This window comes from Mastigoproctus giganteus, chromosome 2 (assembly GCF_048544385.1).
Source record: "Mastigoproctus giganteus isolate SK-2022 chromosome 2, ASM4854438v1, whole genome shotgun sequence".
Taxonomy (NCBI): domain Eukaryota; kingdom Metazoa; phylum Arthropoda; class Arachnida; order Uropygi; family Thelyphonidae; genus Mastigoproctus; species Mastigoproctus giganteus.
In genome coordinates, this window is record NC_143576.1 from 29,056,166 (window position 1) to 29,077,250 (window position 21,085).

General features: G+C 33.6%; 1 protein-coding gene across 1 annotated transcript in view; it reads right to left on the reverse strand.

The window, feature by feature from the left end:
* Positions 1 to 7,955: 7,955 nt before the first annotated feature.
* Positions 7,956 to 21,085, reverse strand: part of LOC150089240 (solute carrier family 12 member 2-like) — a 253,122-nt gene continuing 239,992 nt past the window's right edge. Inside the window, exons 22-23 of the mRNA XM_090389918.1 lie at positions 18,040 to 18,107; positions 7,956 to 8,091 (exon numbers count right to left, since the gene is read on the reverse strand). Coding sequence (XP_090246044.1) covers positions 7,956 to 8,091; positions 18,040 to 18,107 — 204 coding nt within the window. The remainder of the gene's footprint in view (positions 8,092 to 18,039; positions 18,108 to 21,085) is intronic.

Sequence of the window (21,085 nt, forward strand, 5' to 3'; positions counted from 1 at the left end):
TTCAAGAAATGACTCTAGAATTAGGGGTAAATTGGCAGCTGGCCTGATACAGATATTTCTGTGGAACTGGATATATAGCAATTCAAAAGTAATTAAAATAAATAAAAAGCAATATATTTAGCTTATTTAATAAATGTAGATGTGGAATTTAAGAGAATTTTTAAAAGCTATAAATAATATTGCACATATGTTTAGTAGTACTATATCTAAATGAAACTCCTAAAAAGAAAATCAACCAGTTTTATGCAGTTGAGATACAAATTACTCATATATATATATATATATATATATATATATATATATGAGTAATTTGTTTTGTTTTATAAACCTAAGTTAGTTTCCACAAGAAAGTCAAGGCAAAAACGCAAATTTTTAGGCACTGAAAAAAAGAAATTAGGATTGTAGGAAATTATTTTACAGTATTAGTATGACACTTCAAGCTTGATGCTTAAGGTGAAATAAAATAGTGTTACTGTATACCCTGTCTGATGTTACTGGAAAAAATCTTAATTTTTTTCCTTTATCATGAATGCTTTTAATTTATTATTGTTAACCATCCTTTTTGGTATACAGTAAACATCATTTAATCAGTCCTTTCTCATGATTCTTTACTATAACAAAACTATAAAAAGCAAAGTACTTTTACTAATTGATTAAGGCACTAAATATTTATCGGCATGATATAAAGTAATATTGCCAACTTTATATTGGAGGAAAGCTGGATAGACATTGGTTTATTATCTGCAACTTGTGGTTTTGCATATTCATATCGGTTAGACACTTTCATCAGACATCTCAATTAGATGCCTTCAAAGTAGGCATTTTCAAAGTTTAAAGCTGTTGTTGTGATTGGAGCTTAATTTCACAATAATAACTAAGATCTAAATGAGTCTTTCTGCAATTGAGTTTAAAGGTTGTTTTTCGCCAAGGCAAATTACCTGTCCATGACATGTTTAGATGCTTTTGAAACAATACTCTCCACCAATAAATTATGACAATTTGAGCAGCAAACTTTTAAAGTTGCAGCTTCTAAATATTTCAGAAATTTCTTATGATCACAAATAGAATTGTATCTGTAGTTATGTTTTGGTTTTAAGAAAGATTGTAGTAGAACTTCTTACTGGCAAAATTTAATAGAACTATTTGCTTCTGGTTACTTATATGTTGGTCACATCATTTTGATATTTTTATGAATGAGTGGTAAACAATATATGGTAAAGTTTTTAAAGATTATGTACTTTTGAGTGGTAGAACAGATTTTATAAAAAATTAACTTATTCATTTTCAACAAAATAATGTATGTAAAAGCTTAAAATCCCTGTAGTACTTTATGTAATATACTTAACTGAATTGTATACAATAAATATTTGTATTCATAGTTATTTTTTTCACTTATGCTATACATAATATATGGGGGAGCACAAAAAACAATCTATTCAGAATGCTAAAATAATAACAATTATGCTTTCATCTATGAACTTTGACAGCAATCTTTTTTAAAAATGATTATTCTTACTGTACTGTATCTTCAGAGAGGTCTTATTTTACTGTATTTTCTAAGAATCTCACCAAACGAGGTGTATAAAGCCTTGAATGGTTTGAGCATGCTCAGGGCTGATGGGATTCTTCCTCTTGCTCAGAATAATCGCCTGAGAGGGCATAAATCCAAATTGAGGAAAGACGTTTGTAGGATAGATGTGTGGAAGTTGCCTTTAGCCAGCGGGTGGTTGATTGCTGGAACAAACTTCGATCTGTCATTGTAGAAGTTGATAGTTTAAATAGATTCAAAGCAGAACTTGACAAACATTTGGAGCAAGTGGATGGGTGAAATAAGGTTTTTTTTTTTTTTTTTGGCTGATGCTATATAAGCTTGCTTTCTTGCATCATGTGCCTTTGCTAATACTAATAATGTACTGAGACTACTGTTATTGCCTTGCAGAAAAAAAATGTGCATAAGGTATGTAAAAACTAGGCACTGTCAAATCAAAGATATAAACTAGATAGTTGGCATTATATACACAGAGCATTTCATAATGTGGGTTGTACCTTAGGATGTGTTTGGCCAAATCTGTTCAGAGCTTCAAAGTTATAATATAATTAATTCCGTATTAAGACCACTGCATTATTCTATGAGGTAAACCCTAATGGCTGCAAAAACATTTAAAAGGACAAGACAGTGCAAATAACCTTAATTTTTCTCAGATTTGTACAGTTGTTTCTCTGTTAATGTGAAGTTGTTCTATCATTCTAAGAATTATCTGATCATTTGATGATCAGACACAATGTACAAAATTTTTTAATCATTTCTGGGGTTTGATGCAGTATTGGACATTTACAATTCTCATCTTCCAGATTGTTACTACCATCCCAAAATCTTGAAAATCATTGAGCTAGAGGATTGTTACCATACACTTTTTTTTAAAACCAATTTGTAGATTTCAGTTATCCTTTTCCTCTCAAGTTGAGACAAAATTTAATGTTTGCTCCTTGTTCTGTTGCCTAATAAAATGACAATGCTTTGAACACTACAACTGCTCTGACAACACTGTGTGAATGACTTACAGAATGTAAAGGACCTTACAGAGGAAAGCAGTCACATAGATCAGCTAGCTGTCATGGCACATTGCACTATGATTGCTGTGTTTGGATAAGCATGCCAGGGACTTATTCCTGGAACTTAATTGTCAAACCTTGTAATAGCTGGACATGTTTGGTTACTTACAGTTGATGATTCCCATCAGCTGATAGGGGTATGGTGGCAAAAATTGTTTGGCCTTCAGAGCAAAGCTTATGTATTTCCCCATCACTTTTGATGAGCCATATCTAAATGCTAGAGGAGGCACCTGGATCAGCTAATGTATAATTTTGCTGTCTTTACTCTGCTAGCAATGACTGTCTTTACTCTTCTAGCACTTGCACACACTACTCTCATTCAGGAGAGTGAGTAGTGTGTGCAGGTAGGCTTGCTGATACTACATTATATTAAGGAGCCAGGTTTAGCTTTACATGTTTATGGGGCGCCTCCGTAGCCAGGAGCAGCAGTGTGTAGCACACGCTTCTTGATTAGACCGGGGTTAGAGCCCGTGACCACCAAATATGGAGGATGCGGAAAGGTCAGGGAATGACCACCGCATATCCCCCGGAACAATATGGCCTTAGTTGCTAATGCTCATAAAAACCAAATAACAACAACATGTTTATGGCATATGTAAAATATTTTACTTCACACATGCAGCCCCCCCCCTCAACTTTTTTTTTTTTTTTATCACTGCACTGAAAATAGTCAAAATGGAACAAATTATCTTTAAAGAGAACTGAACTTTCCAGAAACTTCAGAATTAATTTCACAAATACAGTCTCAATTATGATGTCAACTTCTACAGAAAGCTTTCTTTTTCTAGTATCCATTTTTTGTTAATGTAAGCAAGAGAGAAAATGCTTGAATTGACCTCATGGACAAGCACTACAAAAAATTAGTTTTGAAGGTACAATTGCTTATGGTTTGGAATGCAGACCTGTAGATGACTTAGCAACAGATGTGCATTTGTGAAAGCATATAAAAGATTGGTCACAGATGTCCAGTCTTTTTTATGGAATTACAGTAATGCTGATGCCAGTATTTGTTCCAGTACAATTGCATTTTAAAAAATATACCTTTTATAACTTGTCATATAACCATGTTTCTCTCTCTCTCTCTCTCTCATATATAGAAAGATAGTCCCAATCAACTGAGCTTTCTTGAGAATGAAAACTCCTATAAGTATGAGCCATTATCTTATTCATATATTTATGCATTCTCGAAACAAATCTGTCAACAAAATATGTTGTAATTCATTTTTACAGCACTATATATATATAATTATGATTTGGAAAAATAGAGGCATTAGCCTTGACAGAATTTGACTTAACAGGTTCTAAAGTAAGAAGGTTCATCCTATTCCAAAGACTGTTAAAGCATTCTTAACTAATAGTTAATTAGTGAATGGGTTAGTGCCATTGCACCATGTTTTGTTCGTAGTGAACTGCCAAAGTAGATAATTGGCATAATTTTAATTGTATCTCATATCCCTTCACAATGAGTTGCCATGGTATTGCATTACCTCAAATAAGTAATGCTTCACCAATGGAGAAGACTAATGTTACCAATTCTTGGTGGATACCACAACCCATACAGCACCATTTCAAGGCTTGTTGGCCTCTCCTCGGTGGGTAGATACCCTAGTTGCAATCGTGACAATCCAGTTATGAAGTATAACTCCACATTATGAGAAATGCCCGATGGTGTGCAATAGTATAAACCAAGGAGATTATTTTGCATAAAGAATGAGATGATTATCTACTTCAGCAGTTCACTACAAACAAAACATGGTGCAATGGCACTAACCTGTTCACTAGTGAATCTTGCACGTAGTCTTGTGCTTTATGCAAAATAATCACTAACAGTTAATGAAAAATACTTTCGCATTCAGATATTATTTTATATAATTTTTGCCACTTGTTGAGTTTAAAATTGTACTTAGGAAACTGAAAGCAGTCAAACACTCTGAATGTGAAACCACCGTGATTCTACATGTAAGTCTGGTAGAATTTACATGTGGGAATCACTGTTTTCACATTTGAACACATCTTATGTGTAACACTACAGAATGGATGCAATAGAAATAAAAAAACATATTCCACCCAAAGGAATAGAGATTCAGTTCTTTTAGTTTGATGACTTTATGAAATTAGTAACTTTATAAAATAAAGTGAACCCAACAAGTACCACCACCTTCTGAATGGAAGAAGCCCAGTGTTGGTTCCCCCACCCAGACAAGATACAGACAGATACTCTGATACAGCATTCCAAATGTGGCCTTACAATTGCCTTGTACAGCGGGATCATGACCTCCCTATTTCTATAGGATATTATTTGATAAATTATTGATAGAATACTACAGGCTTTTCTGGCCACCTGTTTACACTGCTCAGAAAACTTCATATCTGCACATATCTTTACTCCCAGATCCCTTTCTATACTGTTTTTAATTCAATCCCAACAAGTGTATAATTTATTTTGGGCTATTTGCATTTTGTTGCCACTTTTCTTACCATTCTTGAAACATTTTTAAGAGGAATTTAATGCTGTCAATATGAAGTAACTTGTTTATTTAGAACTATTTGTATTATTGGTGAATGTATTTTTATTAGTGTAAACAAAAGAAAACAAGTTATAGTAAACACAGACAATTTATTTACTGAAACGAACTGATTAACTTTACAAAGATTTGCAAAATGCATTATGAACCATCAAAGATACACAGCTCAACAAGGTGGTATATGTTTATTATGTAGAAGACATGCACACATGTCTTATAAGATGTTTTTATCTTATAAAGATAAAAAAGATTTTGCATTTCATGGTCAGAAAGAGCAGTAGTACAGCATGTTCATGAAGATTTGTTGTGCATTTTAAAAGAAATTAGACAGTCACTTTGTTAAAATTTAAATAGTAGATCTCTATTTTTGCAAATGATTCATTTAGACAGTTGCTTTCAAATTCAATAAAAGTAAATTTGAAAGCAATGTCCTTGTCCCCCTTAAGTAAATCGTAGAGAGGACATTGCCTTCAAAATCTTTAACATTTTCAATACATACGGATATTGAAGGTGTTAATAAGAAGCACTACATGGAACATATGAAACCATGTGAACAGTGGAATAGCTGATGCAGTTTTTTCACAAATGCCTACTCCAACAATATTACTCAATGAGGTAATACAGGTTATTGTATCTATTTATCAATAATATACCAAAGCATTCCACAAAGTGCCACTCATCCTATGACTAGATATAAATCCAAGTATATTTATATTTGAATAACATACCTCAATAGGAAGGTATGTTAGACATAGCCATTACCACCAAATGCTAAGGCTGCAGGCAGATCTTCTGACATGGCAGTTTCTTTCCTGAATATCCACTTTCTAAGCTGAACTTGTGTCAGATTATCTTTAAGGTCAATAAGTTGCATGATGCAATACTTCATGAAATATTTTCTTTGTTTGCAAACTGATGCATATTATCATTAACAGCTTTTTTTTTTTCTTTAATGATACTAATATTCTGGTAGTACAGAATATTAAGTCTTTTGTGCCACTGGAGGAAAAAACAAATATCCAGAGCATGTTTAGAAATTATAACTGGCCATATGTTCCTTTTTATAGCATAAAAAGAAACATATGGCCAGTTATAAATAAATGCTCAGTTATTCTCAAAACAGTCCTTTAGATTATTTTGAGAATATAAATAATGAGCTATGAACTGAGCATCTTTTTGGCTAATTTCTGTGAACAGACTAAACATTTTATGGATGAAGAGTTTGTGGCATCAAATAAGCATTTTAGATGTCATTTTGATAACTTCACAGAAAGCTGATATTGTAATATAGCTTCTATAAAATTTATATATTATTTTATTTTATCTATTTATTTTTTGTGACCAAAAGTTAAACTGTTATAGTCCATTAATGCAGCTGAGTGAAAGTAGCTGCATTGCAAAACATTCCAAGCCATTCTGAATATGTGAAAATATTGAGATATTTACAGTTGCAATGAAGCTTAAAGAATGAACAAAATATATAAATTCTGTTTATAAAATTCTTGATCTTGTTCAGTAGAAGACAACATTTTTATTTTTTTAAATTAAAAAAATGAACACTAAAAATTTAAAGTCTATACACACAGGATTTTGATAATTTCTTTTTATACTATATTATGGATGTTGGAAGGCACTTTTGAAATGACACTAAGCTTGCCAAGATGTTTTTACTTCTTTTGCTGGCTAAGGAAATTGAAAAAGCACGCAAACTTTTTAAAGATATATGGAATACAATAACTGAAAATTCTAGGAACATGCCAAAACAATTTTGTCTTTTCCCAGTTATAACTGTGTGGGAGAATGTGTTTTCCTTCCTTTCATTCATAGAGGTTTTCCAGCATCTGATGAGATAGAATTTCATCTACTGGGATCTTATTTCAAATTTTAAGGGAATTTAGGTTCACCATGCTATTTGGTTAGGCTTAGTGTTAATTCAAAAATTTTTGTGAGAAGAGTTTTGTTGTAATTGGCAAAAGAGGCTAAACTATCTTGGCAGGTTCACAAAATAATCTGTTAGTATATTCCATACACCTTTAAAAAGTTTATGCACATTTTGATTGTTTAGCCAGCGGAAAAGGCAAAATTGTTACTTAAAGGTGGTTTCAAAAAACCACAATATGGAATACAGTGCAGACTAAATATAAATGACATACAGTTACTATGTAAAGATTTAAGTATCAAATGCTAATGATTTAGAAACATTTCTTATGCTGAGTTAATGAACAATAAGTTCTTGTGAATTGCACTAAACTCTAAGGCAGAATAAGGATACATAAAAAGGATAATTTTTAGACTAGACATTCAAAGTATATACACTTTATATTTTAAATATAAGACATTGTGCTTTTTAGTTATGTTGCAATGCTAGCAAGTAGGCAGCATTTGTAATGCTGATTATCTTTGCTTAATATCAATAGTAACATCTTTTAAATAAACTAGTGAGGTCTGTACATCTACAAACAAAATTTAACTAGCTAAAGAAAGCTAATTATTAAGAGTTACTATGCCTGATATAAAATTGCACTTCAGATGATCTTTAATTTATGGGGGAATGAAGCCTTTATCTTGACTACAGCACTCCTAATCTAAATGATGAGTAAAGATGAATTTTCGCAAATATACATTAAATTATTTACAGAAATAGATCTTTGTTAAAAACAGGATTATGATGCACTAACCGTGTTTATAACAAAATACCTCACATTGAGGCACTTTTCTAGGCATTCTCCAATGTTTGGCACATAGTATCATACATAATTTGTTAAAGATACTGAGTTTGATTCTAACTTTCAGTCTCCATATCATAAATTAACCTCTTCATGAATAGAATGTGAGAACACTAGTTTGATTACCCCTGATGAGCAGAAATGGTGGCATATTTTTGGTTAGAGTTTCAAGCCATGCCATATATAATGGTGCAGAACAAGTACTCTTACGAGGCATTGGCAATGTCCTATAAAGATAAAATGCAAAATGTTCAGTATGTAATTAAATTATTAAAATTCTATACACTTTACATGTGTTATAAGTTATACAAAAGTTTGCATTAGAAAATACCTCTTGTTACTGAAAGGATTAAGCTACACTCTTAAGAGAATATGTTCCTAATTTTGTAATAGTGTCTTCACTAATATTATTCCCACCGATCTGCAAGGTTTCCCATAAATTCTGTGAAGATGGGCAGACTTTACGGACTTGGTCTAGATGATCCCATAAAAGCTTTATTGGGTTTAATTTGATAGGGGAGGTCACACCATAATTTATTACCTTCTCCTGTTGTTAGAAGTGCAGGATCTTCAAGTCATGTTCTAGTTGTAAGATAACATATCTTCCATAAAGTTCAAGTCCAGAGGATATTGCATTATGTTCAAGATTTTATACTATACAGTGTATTTCAGATAGGTTGGTAATACAACCAGGAACTGTGGATGAGGTCATTTCAAGCATCTTGAGGCAACAAATTACTATTCTAACATGGAAAAAAATATAAAAATGCACACCTACCTCAAATACAATAATGCCTATTATTCCTGCATACAGAATTATTTTCAGTAACCACATAAAAAAAATATTACTAAGAGGCTGGCTGCCTTTTAAATTCTATTAAAAAGTCCATGTACAAAAAATGATTTATTAGTTAAAGAAAATAAAAAGAGAGACAAAATTTTATTGATCAATGCAAACTTAATATTCATCTACACTGATGTTTTTTTTTTTTTTTTTTTTTTCAAGATATGGATGATCAGTTGCCAATACTAATTACTATTTTTTTTTATAAATTGCTGGGGTCCCTCCTTCATTTAGTGGCAAGCTATCCATTTCTATATTTCCTGTAGCCCAAATAATATACTGTATATAATATTTTCTCAGTTACAGCTTATTTAATTTTATTAGTTCACATTTTGTTTTTAGCACTGAATCACTATAGAAGGTTACTTTCTTGAAGCCACTTTTTTTTTTTTTTTTTTTTTTATTTATGCCTGCTTTTAGACTCAAGTCTAAAACAGGCATAAATAAAAAAAGTTACGTACTTCAAAGTAGACAACTTCTTTTAAATGACAGTTATATATGATGTGTTGTTTATGAGTACAACAGAATCAACCGGAAACTGTTCAAATTATTTAATTATTGGTCTATTTTTGAAAATGTTTACATTCATTTCCATATGTTCATTCCATTTTATATAGGCATATAACAGTGCATTAATAAATCCAGATTCTCTTCCTGTATGAACAGTAATTAATCTACGAGGTTTGATCATAAACCTTGAATGTTGCAAAAAAAATCAATGTTATACTGTGATAAATGAATATATTGTTAATATTCTTCAGTACAATCTCCTGCAGCCCTATGCTTGTTTCATCATGCCTGCCACTGACCAAAATATTTTTGGGAGTCTTCTTTGAATTCTCTTAGGTAGTCCACTGTGTTCGATTAGACCTCTTGAATTGACTTAGATTGTTTTCATTTCATGCCATGTTTTAATTTTGTGATTAGCCAAAAGTCCCATGGTACCAAATCAGAAGGTGGGTACAGTATGGAAATGTTTAATGACCATGTTCAAATTTCATCATTTTATGTGTGTGTAAAACAAGTGTTAACTCGATTTCCACTAAATTGGGCATGCATGCATGAAGTTACAACTTCATGCATGCATTCCCAAAAGATGTTAGCCCTGCCCACCATTTTTTTTAGCTATGTTCAAGAATTATAAGATCATTCACTGAAATCTTAATCAAACCTTGTACTTCCGTTAGATAAGGGGCAGATAAATCTGTTTTGAGTTTTATCATAGAAAGCACCCTTTCTATTTAAGTGTATCCCATCCCTGTAGAAGCAATCTCTCCTGTTAACAAGTACAGTCCAGGCTGAAAAAAATTCTACCCCTTGAGCCTTGCACAATCTTTCCAGGGCCGAATTGATCGACAAGGCTCTCATCATGTACTCCCTCCTATCGTGTCTGGGCAGAATTGCAGACACTTTCAAATTCAACCCTATTTCACGGCTTTTTTTCAACAGTGACCTGTACTTGTTGAGTAATTCCGCCGGTCTCCTACTCTTAATATCATTAGTGCCAACGTGTACAACTATATCACCTTTTGTGCCCTTGAAAGATGATATCCGCTCTACAACGTCATCAACCTTTGCCCCTGGCAGACATACCCTGGTCCTGTTCCACCTATCCTTTTTACAAAGGATGTTCCCCGTTTCCCTGACAAAAGTGAAGAAATAAGGACCCAAGAAAGAAAGAGAAACAAGGCATCCAGAGGTGCAGATCGCATACAACCCCCTTCCATTCCCCAGAATCAGCCTGCACGCCATAGAGGATGATCAAAGGTCAACAGCAACCTGGAACCAGAGCAGGAGGTCAAAGGTCATCTTTCAAGCTCCCTGGATCTAGGATAGCCTAACACTATTCCTATTGGCTAATTAGGAGAATCCCTGGCCTATAAAAGGCACTGCTGGCTGATCCTCTTTCTCATTTCTCTTCAGGTCCGAGAGCAATCAGCAGGTAAGATTTGTTTTGTTTGTCTTAATTCATCTTATAAAATAAGCTAAAAGTAAAGTAACTTAAAAAAAATTAAATTGCTCAGTGTAACTAAGTTCTCTTATAATTGTGTAATAGTAACATAGAATTGCTGGAATTGCTCCTTTATGTTGTAACTATAATCTTAGAAATGCTCAATTTGTTATTATAACTTAGAATTATTTATCTACTCACTGGCATTATTGAAAATTAGAAATGACCAATTGTTAATACATCTTATAACTGATCCTTTGTTATAAAAAAAAAAAAAAAAAAAAATTATGATTGTAATTTAGAACTGCTCAATGTAAATCTAATTAGTAACCTTCACCTTTTTAATTTCTCTATTCCCAAACAGCACAGTCTGATGATGGGTATCGGCAAGATACCCAAAACGTTCCAGGTCGCTTCTTATTCTAATAGAAGTTGTGCAAGAATCACCTTCACCTCTGCCTGCAGTTACTGTTAAACTATTAGTCTTTGTATCCCCCCAAACTAGCAGTTTTCCAACCCACCTAACACTGCTTCGATAGCATCAGCAAATATTCTTGCACCCTTTCTATTTAAGTGTATCCCATCCCTGTAGAAGCAATCTCTCCTGTTAACAAGTACAGTCCAGGCTGAAAAAAATTCTACCCCTTGAGCCTTGCACAATCTTTCCAGGGCAGAATTGATCGACAAGGCTCTCATCATGTACTCCCTCCTATCGTGTCTGGGCAGAATTGCAGACACTTTCAAATTCAACCCTATTTCACGGCTTTTTTTCAACAGTGACCTGTACTTGTTGAGTAATTCCGCCGGTCTCCTACTCTTAATATCATTAGTGCCAACGTGTACAACTATATCACCTTTTGTGCCCTTGAAAGATGATATCCGCTCTACAACGTCATCAACCTTTGCCCCTGGCAGACATACCCTGGTCCTGTTCCACCTATCCTTTTTACAAAGGATGTTCCCCGTTTCCCTGACAAAAGTGAAGAAATAAGGACCCAAGAAAGAAAGAGAAACAAGGCATCCAGAGGTGCAGATCGCATACAACCCCCTTCCATTCCCCAGAATCAGCCTGCACGCCATAGAGGATGATCAAAGGTCAACAGCAACCTGGAACCAGAGCAGGAGGTCAAAGGTCATCTTTCAAGCTCCCTGGATCTAGGATAGCCTAACACTATTCCTATTGGCTAATTAGGAGAATCCCTGGCCTATAAAAGGCACTGCTGGCTGATCCTCTTTCTCATTTCTCTTCAGGTCCGAGAGCAATCAGCAGGTAAGATTTGTTTTGTTTGTCTTAATTCATCTTATAAAATAAGCTAAAAGTAAAGTAACTTAAAAAAAATTAAATTGCTCAGTGTAACTAAGTTCTCTTATAATTGTGTAATAGTAACATAGAATTGCTGGAATTGCTCCTTTATGTTGTAACTATAATCTTAGAAATGCTCAATTTGTTATTATAACTTAGAATTATTTATCTACTCACTGGCATTATTGAAAATTAGAAATGACCAATTGTTAATACATCTTATAACTGATCCTTTGTTATAAAAAAAAAAAAAAATTATGATTGTAATTTAGAACTGCTCAATGTAAATCTAATTAGTAACCTTCACCTTTTTAATTTATCTCTATTCCCAAACAGCACAGTCTGATGATGGGTATCGGCAAGATACCCAAAACGTCACACTATTGTATATATTAGTTTAGGCTATGCTTAATAAAATATATATTAAAAACTCCACATGGTAAAAGAGTGGTTAATTATACATATTAATAACTCTTAAAGTAATTTGTTATGTTGGAGGAAATGGTTTTTGCTCCAATTGATGTAGCACTTTCAAATTTTCCCAAAGCGGATTATCTGAACACAATGTAAATTAGAAGGACAGTAAAAGAGTTGATAACTGGTGCCATTGGTGGGCAGCATTCTGACAAATAAATTTTCTGTTTATACTCCGGAACAACCACATGGTCAGAGCAGATCCCAAGATAGAGAGAGAGAAAATACAAGAAACAGCACTGCATTTAGCAGTCACTGGCTTGATTGTGTGAAATAACCTTCCCACAGTAAAACAAAAGCAGAGAGTGGGAGTAAACTATTTTGCAGTGTGGTATATCTTTTTATTGCAGCTCAGAACAGCATATGACCGTAGATGGTGAATTTATTCGGCTTGCGTACTAAAACAGAATTTCTCCCTTTGTGATAACATCAAATGTGCATACCAAGGAAATATTTTCTAACAATACTTTTTGAACAGTCTGTTAGCCGTAATCTGTTAACTTTGTATTGTTCAAAAATATTGCAGTTTTGTGAACAATACACATTTCAAGAAACGTTATTCATAGCGGATGATTTTTCTTTTTTTTTTTTGTGCACAAGTTTTTAAAGTTTATAACTCAGCTATCGATAGAAATATTTTCTTGAAATTTCGTTAGAAGATCAAATGTACATCCAGGAAACTGTTGTTCCCTAAAAACAATTACAATAGAACAAACTTTTTTTTTTATCAAATGCGCATTGCAGTGTTATCAGTTTTACATCAGTTTTTTCCATTTCCAGTGTGGCTTCCAATAGAAGATTTTCTGTTAGTAGGTGCAATGCACATTGAAGAAAGAAAATACGATCTTTTTGCTTTTCAGAAACAATCGTTACTACTTTTCGCTTTATTGCTTCTTATGGCAACTAACAGTAGCTTGCATTTGTCTTTTTTTTTGTTTTTTTGCCTTTTCGCTTCGCTCATAAACAACTCCTCTCTGTAAACAGAGATGTGCACTCTCTCAAGAACAAAAAACAAATCAAGTATCATGTTTCATAAGTCCTAGGCTAGTTAAGGCGGGGGTTATAAAAAAATAACCGAAAAAGGCCTAAAAAAATGCACACTTGATGTCACATTTTTTTAGTTTTCGTGAAATTAAATAGAAATTTCTGAAAATTGAAGTGGGAAAATTGAAGAAAACAGTTCTGGCTCCAGCTATAGCAAGCTTCAGCTCTTTAGATAGAGTAAAAATGATAGAATTTATTAGTTGAACCTAGTTGTGGTAGGTACACACCCCAACAGACACAAATCGGGTAAATGACATTGTTGACAAGCCCCAAAGCAGCCAACCAGTAAGGTTAGTGACAACTGCAGTCTTCTCTAACAGCAAGCATTGCTTATTTGAAGTATAAGGAGGGCAACTTGTGAAAGATTTCACAATATGAGATGTTACAATAATGATGGCAATGTACAAAGTTTTGCTTGTCTAAACAATTCAAGTATTTACTAATGATGCAAGTACACTAACTAATGTCACACAAAATACAGGCAGTTCTTGCTTTATGAGTTCCTGGGTTTACGAGTTTTTTTTTTTTTTTTTTTTCCCAAGTATCAACAAAATCGAAAATATGAACATTAATTGAAAAAATGAAGGTTTAAACATTCATAAATAAATACCGCATTTCAAACCATGCACGTAGCTATATAATACAGTGTACCCCGCTTTACGATATTTATCTGTTAACATTCATCTGTTATCTGTTACTTTACGATATTTATCTGTTATTTAAATGTTACCATTTATCTGTTACGCATTTATCTGGAAAAATATCGTAATGTGAACCCAATAGCACATTGTTTTTTGGTAATTCATTCCACGACCTCGGAAGTTCAAATTTTCGCTATATAACTTCCTAAAAGGTCGTTTTTATATGTATTAGTTACCAATTCAAATCATTAAAATGCACTACACTTTCATCGTTATCATATGTTATAAGAACCAATTTTGAACGGCTTTGTAATATGTTATAAGAACCAATTTTGAACGGCTTTGTGATAGTTTTCTGGAAGTCACGACCATAAAACAATAAAAGCAATTTGCACTTTCTGGGTTATTGGGCTTTTCTGTTACTGCAAGCAATTATAAACTGGTAGTAAACTCCATTATTGCATTTGCAAAATTACTGATAGCTGGAATTGTGTGGTTTTTTTATGTTATTATGGTGAAATGTGTTTCCCCTTTATTGAAATCTTCAATCGTATAAAACACACAAATAAATTTTCAGAATCTTCTCTTCATTCCTTTTTTCGTTTGCTTCATAAACTTGTTATTATGTTATGTTATGTTATTATTTGGTTTTTAGGAGCATTAGCAACTAAGGCCATATTGCTCCGGGATATGCGGTGGTCATTCCCTGACCTTTCCGCATCCTCCGTATTTGATGGTGACGGGCTCGAACCCCGGTCTAATCAAGAAGCGTGTGCTACGCACTGCTGCTCCTTCCCACCTGGCTACGGAGGCGCCTATAAACTTGTTACTCCAACTACTAAAATTGTTAGTTGCAATTTGTGCGTTCCATTAAAAAATGCATATGTATCTATTGAAATTTATAAAGAAAAGAGAAGATTATCTTGGAAATAAACATTCTTTAACATTTGTAATCATAAATAATTTCTCTATTATTATAATTTTCTTGATTTTACAGGCTACATTTTCATTTCTTTGGAGAAATCAATCATTGTTTAAACAGAACCTAATTTCATTGTTGAGAACGTAACCCCTATTTTTAACATTATGTCTATGTGATATAAATTCCCGCTTTACCAGTTTTCGCTTTAGAACGCGCGCTAGGAACGAATTAACTCATAAAGTCGAGAACTACCTGTATAAGATTAAGAATAAAAAAGAGAAGCAACCAAAGCAACATTTGCTCTTGGAGGAGTGAATGCATATGGAGATCATGTGAACTTCAAGATACTCTCTGAAATTACTTTTTCCATCTGTCACAAGTGACACTGAACCTTGGAACCTTCAAATTTAGTTTCTGGATAAGTTCATGTTACAGCATATATAGCTGTAACATGAACATGATGATTTATAGCTTCAAATGTAGTTAATGGCATGTCATCACTGAGCTGAACAGGTGGCTCAAATACACTTCATAAGCTAAAGTGTAGAAACCAGACCTGAACTACCACTGGCATTTTCTTGCAAACAAAGCTTCCTTGCCATACAAATCTTGAATGTTTGTAATCTATCTCTCTCTCTCTAAATTTGTAAAGCATTATATGCCTAATGTGTTTTTCTGCAGCTTCCATTGTTTAATGTTAGAAATCTATTAAATTTTACACATAAAATGAAAACCAATGTCTACACAATAAAATAAAATAACTCTAGGAATGCAAACATGGCAATGCTTATGAGATGAACTAATAGATAAGCTAAACAAGCATCCAAAGGAAAAAATAAATCAGATAACAGAAATGGCACTACTGTTCAAGAGGAAAAAAATAAAAACATTGTATACCAAGCATGCTGTTAGCATATGATGTTCTACGCACTAAATACAGAATGACAGCAACCTGAAGGTAACTTTTTGCCTGTATCAATAGGTCCATATCCAAAAATCATAAAAAGTTTATTATTTAAAATAACAAACAACTAAATTCTAGAAGAAAAGTAAGCATTTCATAAATTTATTAAAGATGTGGTTTCTGGAAATCCAAAAAAGTTTATACCACTTGACACCTACCTGTTATGTGATCTCTTTAATGTGGTGCTGGTATGACAGAACTAGATTGATACTTTTGACAGACTGTATGCAAATAAAATTTTGGATGCTACCCTTATTATTTTTAATCTGGTGGTGGCTGTACCAGACTTTACAGGTGCCACTCTGAAAAATTTACTGCACATTAATTAATGATTCAAGATTAACTGTTCTACAGACAGTTTTACTTAAGTAAATTTGGAAGTCAACAGTAGAACTTAAGTAAAGTTGGAAGCCAGCCAACCATTTTGTTACAATTTTTGCCTTCTGCTTCATCCTGCTACTTTCAGCATAATGTAAGCAGTATTTCTTACTCAACACTGTTTCTGCTAAAAATTAGCTAACCTTTGTTTTATGTTTAATTACTTCATAAAATGTTATCTTGTCTCAATTACTATTATTTGTGAAGTTAAAATGTTAATATTATTTATTATTAATAATAATAATTAATAATAATAATTATTATTATTATTAATTATTAGAATTATAAAATGTTAATAATCAGTTATTATTATTTAGCTCTATTTATTTAAAGAACATATTAATATGTGCAAAAGTTCAAACTTTCACAAGTTTAACAGTTTTATAAACTGGAACGTGGAAGTGACTTATAGTTTTACGTTCATAATGTGTTCTGTTTATTTGCTTAGCATTAATAAAAGTTTTATTTTGTTGAAAATATTGCAGTGCATGCAATTTTCTTGGGGCCTCCTCAACTGCCACTGTCAGTGGGAAAATGGATGCCAGCCAGGAAATAGGTGAAAATCCAATGGTGCTAGATCTAGTGAATATGGGGAGATGGACCAAGATTTCAAAGCCACACTCATGTAGTGCAGCCATGACAATAACACATTTGTGAGCAGGCTCAATGTCCTGGTGGAATAAGACTCCTTTGCTGAGTTTTCCTTGGCATTTGTCTTTGATGTTTTATCAAGCACTCATCACTAGACCATACACACTGTGAACTTCTGGATTGATGGATGCTGCAGGTCTTCCACAGTGTAAAGTGTGTTAGTTGTCTGACGGCACCAGGAGTTTCCCCCATCTCCATGTCAAAGATTGCCAAATGGCGTGTTGGCAGCGAAGCCGCAGCATGTCTTCACCGGTGATGGCTGCCATACACATGCAGTGTTGAACCTGGTAGGAAGGTCAAACTGCCCATCCCACTCCGGGGGTGGGATATGTTAGCTGGCAGCAGGTCTTCCAGGCTGTCCCTCCCTTGTTTAAATTCTGCTGCACACTTCTTAATCATGTAGGAGGGGATATCTTCCACCAATGTTGTAACCATATCCTCATGAATTGCCTTTAGCATTAGTCCATTTTTTTCCAAATATTGGATGGCTGTATGGTCAACTAATTTTTTTCACCTTTCTTCATTCAAACAACTTTGTTGACTTCAGGCCTGTAATTAAAAAAAGCGTTATTGAAATTGCACGAAACTTGGTGGGCTACTGTTTGAAGTGTTATACATCAAAGTGCAGAAATGTTTAACACTGTATCACTACCCTTTCATACTCAGGCCTTGAACTTTTCAGACATTCTGTGTGTGTGTGTGTGTGTGTGTGTGTGTGTGTGTGTGTGTGTGTGTGTGTGTGTGTGTGTGTGTGTGTGTGTGTGTGTGTGGGGTCACCAAACTTATCAGCACAACTATCTGTTCACATGAAAAATAGATCCTCTTGTCTTGCGTATGGATAGCCAGACATGAAGCTAACTTGTTATTTTATTAGAATCTAACTACACGAACATATGCTTATGTAGTTATGGCCTGATAAAAATACCATTTATGAAGTTAAATTAAAATTCAATTATATCAAGTTACATATTAAATTAAGATGGTATAAAATAACAATACTTACATTACTATAAGCGATGCATTCTTTGAATGGTGGCATAGTAATTCATGAAGACGAATGTGGCGATTTGTCTGCAATTGATAAAAGTAGGCTTTTGAATTCCCCAATCAGCAAATAGTGAAATAATGTGACTAAAAAACAATTTTGTTGGGATAACAAATAAGATTATTACACATGAAATAATAATGCTAACTTGAATGTGAGCTTTCTCTCTACCACATACATTTCTCTTTAGCAGTCGAGTTGGGCATACTGAAGTCTGCTGGCACACAATAGCCTTAGACGCTGATGCGCCATAAAACTCCTAATAACCAACTGAAGTCTCTGTGACTGAGTCCAACCCATAGAGCAGTTTAAATTTTTTAAAAAGTTATTTTTATATTTTGATCAGCTACATACAGTTAACAATTTAGCAGTTCAGTTTGCAAAAATCATCAACCAGAAACAGAATTTTTGCAAATTTTCAAAAAAATTGAAAAATTTTAATATTCCTAAAGTATATTAATGATTCAATGTGTAAAGTATAATAATTTATACAATGTGATTTCTGACCAGTGCTCTGAATGTCAAAGTGAAGAAATTCAATCAAGCGTGGGTATGTGGCGGGAGTAATCCCCCATCGATTAAATCATTAATTATTTTTTAATTGGAGAAGTATAGCCAAAAAAAATTTCTTTAAGGATCTGTGTTGGAGTAAACAACCACTGAGTATATACTGACATGGTACAGTTCATGGAGACTTGGCAAAAGAATTTATATTTTTATTTCTTAATAATCTAATTTTTCCCATCAACAATCTAAGAGTCTCTAGTTAGAGATTATTGATCAGAAGTTTAATCCTACAAATATGAGAGGCTCTGGTCCTGGGTTTGGTGGCTGCAAATAAGTACTCTGAAACTGAGGGCCATATGCTTTCCACAATACATAGCCCACTACTAACTACAGAATTACAGGTAGTCTATCTGAATTAATTATAATCATGTGCTACAGATTAATACTACTTTTTCTCAGACTCCCTAATAATTCACATTTTAATTATGTGGTGTTTCATGTACAAAGGTGGATTCTAAAAACACATACACACCTCATACATGCCTAACCAACTGTTTAGTACTCATGTCAGTTGTTACTTCATCAAAAGAAAGATTGACAAAGCAGTATTCTTTGTTCACTTTTTATATAATTTTGATTAAAGTGGGAGCTTCATTTGATGGGAAATTTTATTATCTGGAAAAAAACAATTCAAAATGCTTGCACACTGAGTCCCATGATAAAAAAGAATAATCACATTCTGAAACTCTCATATTGCCTATAATTTCTGCCTTTAATTTTTTAGCACTCGTACTCTATTGTTTGGAAGCGCCTTCTACCTAGCTGCTAACTTTTGACTTAAAAAAAGCTGAAGGTCAAGCAATTGTAATATGAGGAATATTAAAGTGATTTTTTGTTTTCTAGGATAAAAACAGCTTTTTGGCAAAAACAGGTGAGAACCAAAAAGTTTTTGCAAAAACCAGTTCCTCACAAAAAAAAAAAAAAAAAAAAAACCAACACAGGAGAATTTTTGAAAAAAGCAGTAAAGTTTTTTTAAAGTCCACTGCATTATAAATTTCACTGACAAAATACACGTTTTATATTAAAATACAGTTGTAGGACTGTTTACTAGTAAAGTATGCTTTCAAACATTAACTTACTTAGGAATTTTCTGTCTGTGGATTTCTGTTTGTATTACCATCAACTGATTGATTGTTTAGTCACATGCAGCAATAAAGTACTTGAACAGAACAGAATCTTCTCATCTTGTTTTAGGCTCTTCACAACCTTTGTAGAAATGTCTATGACTTCATCATCATCAGCCATTTTCAATCCACTGCAGGATGAAGGCCTCTCCAGCAACTTTCCAGTTCCTTTTGTTTTGAGCACTGGCCATCCATTTACTACCCACAAACTCATGAATTTCAGCTATCCATCTCCGCCTTTGTCTTCCAGGTTTTCTTCTAGCTCCTCTTGGATACCATTCTGTTATTTTCTTAGTTCATCTGTCATCATGTCTTCGAGCTATGTGTCCTGCCCAAGACCATTTTAGTTCTTTAATTTTGATAACACTGTCCTTTACTTGAGTTTGCTGTCTAATCCATGTGTTTCTCTTCTTATCTAACAGTCTGATTCCCAATATAATTTGTTCCATTCTTTGCTGTGTAGTTCTCAGCTTCTCTTCCATTCTTTGCTGTGTAGTTCTCAGCTTCTCTTCCATTCTTTGCTGTGTAGTTCTCAGCTTCTCTTCCATTCTTTTGGTGAGTGCCCAAGTTTCACTTCCGTAATTCATGGTGGGGAGTATACAGTGGTACATTATTTTACGTTTCAGACAAACTGGGATATTGCTCTTCAGTATGTGACTATATTTCCTGAATTCTATCCATCCAAAATTTATTCTTCTCTTGACTTCCAGACATTTATCATTATTACAGCTAATAACTAGTCCCAGATAAGTATATGACTCCACCTTTTCAATTACTGCTCCTTCAATCATTATTTCCCTTTCTGTGGCATACTTGTTCATCATTACTTTTGTTTTAGCCATATTCATCTTTAGTCCAAAATCCTTACTAACTGTGCATAACTGATTAAGATTTTCCTCTAATTCTTTGGGATCATGGCTTATGACCACAATGTCATCTGCAAATCGTAAATGGTTTAGGTACTCTCCGTTCACATTGACTCCTTTCTGCTACCAGTCTAATCTTCTGAAAGCTTCCTCAAGGGCAGCAGTAAACAGCTTCGGAGATATTGTGTCGATTTTAAATTTCCTACTGTCTTTGTCTAGTCTAATAAATGAGGTAGCAGTCTCATATATTTTCTTCAAAATCATAATATATGGGGTATCTATGCCTTGTCTTTCCAGTGCCCTAAACATTGTCTTATGCTGTATGGAGTCCAATGCCTTTTCATAATCCACAAATGCCAGGCATAATGGTGTTTTATATTCATTTGCTTTCTCCATTAGCTGTGATATTACATGAAGGGGATCCATAGTTGAGAATCCTGTCCTAAA